The sequence below is a fragment of the Ananas comosus genome, unplaced genomic scaffold, assembly GCF_001540865.1.
Source record: "Ananas comosus cultivar F153 unplaced genomic scaffold, ASM154086v1, whole genome shotgun sequence".
Classification (NCBI taxonomy): domain Eukaryota; kingdom Viridiplantae; phylum Streptophyta; class Magnoliopsida; order Poales; family Bromeliaceae; genus Ananas; species Ananas comosus.
The window spans coordinates 545-7,507 of NW_017890802.1; the positions used below are offsets into that span (position 1 = coordinate 545).

The 6,963-nt window shown below is 35.4% G+C and overlaps 1 protein-coding gene across 1 annotated transcript; it reads left to right on the forward strand.

Moving 5' to 3' along the window:
- The first annotated feature begins 4,326 nt into the window (after window positions 1-4,326).
- LOC109704260 (peroxidase 16-like) lies at window positions 4,327-6,963 on the forward strand. Its single transcript, XM_020225016.1, has 4 exons — window positions 4,327-4,728; window positions 4,820-5,017; window positions 5,917-6,076; window positions 6,407-6,963. The coding sequence occupies exons 1-4, from the start codon at window positions 4,498-4,500 to the stop codon at window positions 6,796-6,798; spliced, it is 981 nt and encodes a 326-aa protein (XP_020080605.1). The 5' UTR covers window positions 4,327-4,497; the 3' UTR covers window positions 6,799-6,963.

Consider the following 6,963-nt stretch of genomic DNA (forward strand, 5'->3'; position numbering starts at 1 on the left):
GTTGCAGAGTGATCATCACTATAGATAGGTTTAGTAGTTAGAATGACACTATATTGCTTTTAGCATAGGGTCGAGACATATAGCATATACTTATTAGCCTCCTTTTGCCATTAAAGCTACTTGGTTGACCATGACAAATGATGCATATGTATTATAAAGGTTAATGACTTATATTATGAAATGTCGTAGTGTACATAGCATGACATCGTGCATACTTGAGTTCAGTAATTTTCTCTTTCAATTATGCTTAGTATACCGCAAGTCATTATGCATTATTATTGTACTTACCCTTTTCTTTTGGCGGCCCTCAGTGGTGCATAGAGCTGAGTCAAGTAATTGCCACTGGGACTATAAATCTATAGTTCCGCACGCCCTCTTTTTCCTCGATATTTTTTAGAGCCTTCACGCGGGGGGCAGGGATCGCGGAAAGGGTATCGCCCTCCTGGGCTTTAGCCTGTGGTCTCTACGAGGGATCGTTCGATAGTGTTGGTCTACCTCTCGTGTTTTTCTTTTTGTGAGAGGCATTGAGAATCTGTACCCGTTATGGTATAGAGACACCATTTTTACTCAGCTGGGGGGCGCAGTTATTGTACTACTTATGTTCTTTTTTACTAGCTTTATTGTTATCAGCTTTATTCTATACTTTGGTGTAGGTATGAATAGAACTTTACTCCCTGATTCATTAGTTGCTAAGTTATTTCATTCTTTCTTATATTCTATCTCTTATGCTTTACTTCCGCTTTTATTGTAGAACGCCTTATATGTGATATGTGTAGACATATGGCGGGTCTGGGCACGCTACCGGGAGGGCCTCCGCCGGTCCCGGGGCGTGACAGACTTGATCTACACTATTAATAGTATTTGGAAACTATATTTCACAATTTTTTGATCAATGATGGAGCCTTCGAATCGACGATCGGCACCGTTGAATTATGATCTATACCACTTAAATTATCTAGAAATCAAATTTCATGCTTTTCCGATATTATTCTCTTGTCCATCAAGTAGGCGTAAAAATGAATGGCTGAAAATGAATATCTTCTAAAAAGTGATGATAGAAATTTTATAATCAAGATCGAGAGTATAGATCTTGTTCTAAATAGTTTAAAGAATTTTCTAACCAAAATTCAATTGATTTGGATAGTTTTACACCGTTAAACGTGAAAACACCTCATATCTACCATTAAAATTATAAATTTTGAAACCCTTTGATCATTAGGTTAATAATATCGAAAAGATTTAAAATTTGGTTTCTAAATACTTCAAGTGGTATAGATTATATTCAACGGTGTCAATCGTCAATTCGAAGGCTCCATCATTGAAAACAAATGGGTGACAACGGAGCCGGTTTGCTACCAATAGTATTTCAGCACAACTCTATATATCTATACTATATAAAAGCACGTATTTCAAATTTCGGTCTGTCGACAGACCCATTTTTTGGCGAGAAAAAAATTTGATTCCTCTTTCCTTACGTAAAATAAATAATAGAATTAAAAAAAACTTTTATTTCCTCTTTATTTCTACAACAGAAAAAAATTTATACTTAACCAAATTTTTACCAATCTGAGAATATCTACTGTGAATTTTTATTTAATTCATTTTTATCTCTAACTATAATGTAATATCTATACTATCTAGCACGTATTTCAAATTTCGATATGTCAGCATACCCTTTTTAGGTGGAAAAAAAAATTGATTCCTCTTTCCTTACGTAAAATAAATAACATAATAAAACAAACTTTTAATTTATCTTTACCTCTAAAATAAAAAATATATATACTTATTCAAATTTTGCCACTGAAAGATATCTAATCTTTTTTAATTCAAAATTTTGTTTATTTCTTTTTTATCTCTAAAATAGAAATAAATTCAGTGTTCATCCAAATTTTTTGCAGAAATATCAATATGTTTGCTAGTCCAATTATTTTACATTAAATTTAAATTGGAGTTTTTAACTCGTAAATTAAATTTAATTTTTGATTTATGGATATGCAATCTATCAATCTATTTTATATTTAAAAATTTTAAAATTGATATTTAGATATTCTTTAAATAAAATATAACCATATAATTTATAAAAATATTTTATTTTAAATTTTTGAATAAATATGATTTATAAATTTTATTGTATTTTAAATAATTTAAAATAATTTTTACTGTGATTTTGCACTACGCTCAATATATTGTATATATCATAATATATATATAGATAGATAGAGTCTGCGGCTAGGATGCTTATGGAGCACGGAGGCTCGCTGTTCAATTTGTTTTCGTATTCGGACTTTCGATCTGACGATCGTCTCTGTTTAGACTTGTTGAGTATTTGAAGTATCTAGACAGCAAAATAAAATTTTAGTGATTTTTATCGATATCATTTGCCTAAGTGATCGAAGAGTGCTTCCACAAATCACAATTTGCTGACAAATAAAATCTTACAAAATATTGGTGATATGACATCTACCGTTTTACATCAAAGTTATTGATCTTGTTTTATATGCTATAAAGAATTTTCTATCAAATTTCATGTGATTTGGATATTTCTACACCGTTTTAAACTTGCAACCAGGCTCACCTCGGCCATTTTAAATTATTATTGTATTTTTGGTCAGCCTTCTATCGATCACTAGGCATAATGGATCTCGAAAATCACAAAATTTATTTTCTATTGGTACTTCAAATACTTAGATAAACTCTACGGAGCGATCGTCAATTGAAATGTCCGAACATCGGAAAACAACTTTGGAAGCATGAGGGCTCCGTGCTTCGATAAGCATACAGCCCATATAATATTATTATATATATATATATATATATATATATATTAGAGTCCGGCTACTATCCTATTAATAGGATTAGGCACCATTGTCTATCAAGTCGTTTTTGATTGTATCGCGAAACTTCAAATGATAATTCTGTGCACTGATTGAAATTTGATTTACACAATTAGAATGTTTAAACCAATATTTTGTATATTTTAAAAATCATTATCAAGTTCATTTCTTAAGATGTTAAAAAATGAACGGCTCAATATGAATAACCTTTTTAAATATAGAGGTTAGACTTTCTCAATTCATAATCAGATTAATCAAACAGATTATTAAAATAGTATTAAAATTTATCTATCAAAAATCAAACAATTTGGATTGCTATACCGTTTAAAAACGCAAACGGCTCATATAGGCCGTCTAAAATTGTCGATTTACGACACTTGATCACATATGTAAATATTTTTAAATTTTATGAAATTTATTTTCTAGGTACTTCAAATACTCTAGATCAAGTTTAACGGAGCCGATTGACGATTCGAAAGTCGCAACATCAAAAACGAGCTGGAAGCACGGAAGGCTCCGTGCTTCCGATAGCATAGTAGCCTCACTCTATATATATATATATATATATATATATATATATATAACGTAAAATAATTTCAAGTTCGGGTTCGGTCAGATTCGGGTCCGGATCAGGTATAATCAAAATCCATATTTGAATCCAAATCCGTCGATTTTTCTATTTTGATACTCATATTCGAAACTATATCCTATTAGCATTGGGTAATTCGGAGTCGGATAAAATTTCTGATATACCTTATCCATTGACATTCCCAGTTGGGTTAGTCAAAACTTCTATTGATGAAGTAATTGTCAAGGAAGTTAAGAACTAGATAAGAATAGCAAAGCAGGCTTATCCCTTAGTATTGAAGAATCCCTAGCAAGCTAGCTGTTTCCCATTAAAAAAACAAGGTAATTTCGCTTTCTAATTAAGGAACTAGCTAGAGTGGGTGGGGGTTATCTCCCTGGTAAAGAACAACTGGCCTGTAGCTATCATACTCTACAGATCGATTAGTTGTTTCCGCGCCATTGGCTACGATGAAATCAATAAATATATTCCTCATTATTAATTAATCACTAAAATAGAGTCAGCTGGGTCATGTTCTGATTCACTTAATTCCCCATTAATTATTCACCATCCGAAACAACCTTAGAGCCGCTATTTGTGTCCAAATTAAAAAAAATAAATAAAATTCATCCATTATATTATTGATGTGATGTTCTCAACGAATGAGATTATTTCCTCTGTCTCATCATGATTATTAAAGAAAAGATATTTTATTGTATTTTTTATTTAAAAGAAAAGATATGATTTGCTATTAATAAATGACGCGGTATTAATAAATGACGCGGTATGACTGATACATAGTAGAATCTCGTGTGTGGAAATTGAATGGAACCCAACGATTGACTCGGCCAATTTTTGTTTAATGAATAATTAGTTAAGCATCATCGAACGCTGGTTTCAGATTCGCTACCAGTTTTCTCAATCAGCTTCTTAATTATTTCATGAGCTGTCTCTTTGATCAGATCAAACCACATGCATCATATAGCCTCTTTCTCTCTCTCTATTTGCCCTAACTGAAGCCACAGGATCAAACACAAAAAAAGCAATATATATAGCAAAGTCATAGCATCGAATTAAGTACCAATTAAGTTAGCTGCTATGATCCGCATGGAGAAAAGACTCCGGCTGTTTCTCCTCTCCTTCATTCTCTCCCTCCTCGTCTCGCCGCCACCCAAAGCTGCCGCCGCGCAGCTCGACCCGAACTACTACGCCAACATCTGCCCCAACCTCGAGAACCTCGTGCGCGGGGCCGTCGTCAAAATGATGTCGCAAACTCCCGTCGCGGCCCCTGCCACCCTCCGCCTCTTTTTCCACGACTGCTTCGTCATGGTAAATATCATGAAAATTTACTGACGATAAGTACAAGTATATAGTCCTACTGTAATGCCTCGCATAATTTTTTTTCCGAACGATCGAGCAGGGTTGTGACGCGTCGATCATGATCATAAGTTCGGACGGGAGTGATGAGTGGCGTAACCCCGCCGACTTCTCGCTCAAAGCGGAGGGGTTCGAGACCGTTCTCGCAGCTAAGGCGGCAGTCGACGGTGATCTGCAGTGCACGAACAAGGTGTCCTGCGCTGATATTTTGGCCCTTGCCACAAGAGATGTTGTCTCCTTGGTATAAACAAGATTTTTATATATATCTTCCCTTTGTTTACATGCCTCCAGTTTTAATTAGGTTTATTAGGAATTCTCATGGTGTGTGTGTGTGTGTGTATATCTATATATCTCTACAAATTAATTAAGTAGTAAAACTATGTACTTATTTATCTTTTATATTTTTAATTATCACATAGTATATATATACATGCATCTAAATGTTGCAAAGTTTTCATTTATTCTTCATTGATCCTTAGTTCACGGATTAAAGATGAGTTTTTCTCATAAAAGAATTATTCTTTTCCAAATAATTTGCCACGAAATTATCTTTCATGCATGCTATTTTCTATGAGCCATAAATACTAATAATTGAAGTGCGCTTCAAGATATCTTAAAAAAGTTTATGTAACTTTTCAAGCTCATACGAGACTGAAAAAATGTAATTTGAAGAAATTAACACAAGTAAGAATAAAAAAAATTGAAGTAAAAAAGTGTAATTTAAAAATTTAGCAAAAATGTATGTCCAAATTCCTCCATTTTCTATTTTTTTTTCCTCCTTGTTAAATATAAAAATATTTAAACACCGTTCTCTAACTGCTTAAGCTTTTAGAGTACAACGGTTGTTTCACATGGTATCAGAGCAGGAGATCCTGAGTTCGAGTCACGCCAGGCTCCTAGCATATTAATTTTCTTCCATTTAATTCAAGCCCACGTCATGAGCCGACTAAAAAATGTCTCGAGCCCAGACGCGAGGGGGAGTGTTAAATATAAAAATATTTAAACACCGATCTCTACCAGCTTAAATTTTTAGAGTACAATGGTTGTTTCACACTCCTCCTTTCAGATATATAGTATAGGGAATTGATGAATTCTTTGAGCAGTTCATTAATTTCTTGTGTGTTAACTGCGCGGGTGCAGAGCGGAGGGCCGACGTGGCCGGTGGAGCTCGGGAGGTACGACGGGAAGGTATCGTTGGGCAGCGACGTTGTCCTCCCCAGCCCCGACTTCAATCTCGACCAGCTGAACGGCATGTTCGGTAGCTTTGGTCTCACACAGACTGACATGATTGCTCTTTCAGGTATATTTCTCTAAGACGCACCCTTAAAATAACCGTTATTTTTTAAAAAGCTTATATATGTTCGAGATTTGTCATAATTCTAAGATGCAAATCTAAATTAGATGGGAAAATATATATATATATATATATATATATAATATAGATGACTTTGATAATGTCACTCTGCAATAAATTAATTTTTGTAAAATCCAAAAGCTGGAGTGGAATCCAACGAACAAACTAAAATATGGAAGACGATTAAGAAGATATATACTAAATAAATGCATTGCCTTCTTATTGTATAACTCAACATAATTAATATATAATATACGTGCGTGCGTACGTACGTAGGGGGTCACACAATTGGTGCCTCCTCATGCATGTTCTTCTACAACCGGCTGTACCCGGGGGACCCCACCGTGAGCCCCGGCTTCCTCCTCCAGCTGCAGCAGTCGTGCCCAAACCCCTTGCTCGACCCGAACGCCTTTGCTTTCCTCGACGCGGCGACACCCCTGCAGTTCGACAACGCGTACTTCCGCAACCTGCAGCAGGGGATGGGCCTCCTCAACTCAGACCAGGTGCTCTTCAACGACCCGCGGTCGCAGGGCACCGTCAACCTGTTTGCGTCGAACCAGAGCGCTTTCTTCTCCGCATTCGTCGACGCCATGACGAGGCTCGGGCGGCTCGGGACGAAGACCGCGGTCGACGGGGAGATCAGGAGGGACTGCAGATTCGTTAACTAGATGAATTGGATGCTTCTTGTTATTGTTATTCTTTTTGTATATTATTATGCTTTGGCTAGATAATAACCTATATAAGTGCCATTAATATTTCCCGTGTGGCCTGCTTGAGTTAGTTATTTTTCATTGGGAGTGTTTGGGGGAGGCAACCAAATTGGTTTTGGATGA

Excerpts from the sequence above, each read along its gene's own strand:
- LOC109704260 (XM_020225016.1), top strand. The coding sequence starts at position 4,498 with ATGATCCGCATGGAGAAAAGACTCCGGCTGTTTCTCCTCTCCTTCATT. Across the intron at positions 4,729-4,819 it reads TCCACGACTGCTTCGTCATG|GGTTGTGACGCGTCGATCAT; the intron begins GTAAATATCATG and ends ACGATCGAGCAG. Across the intron at positions 6,077-6,406 it reads TGACATGATTGCTCTTTCAG|GGGGTCACACAATTGGTGCC; the intron begins GTATATTTCTCT and ends GTACGTACGTAG.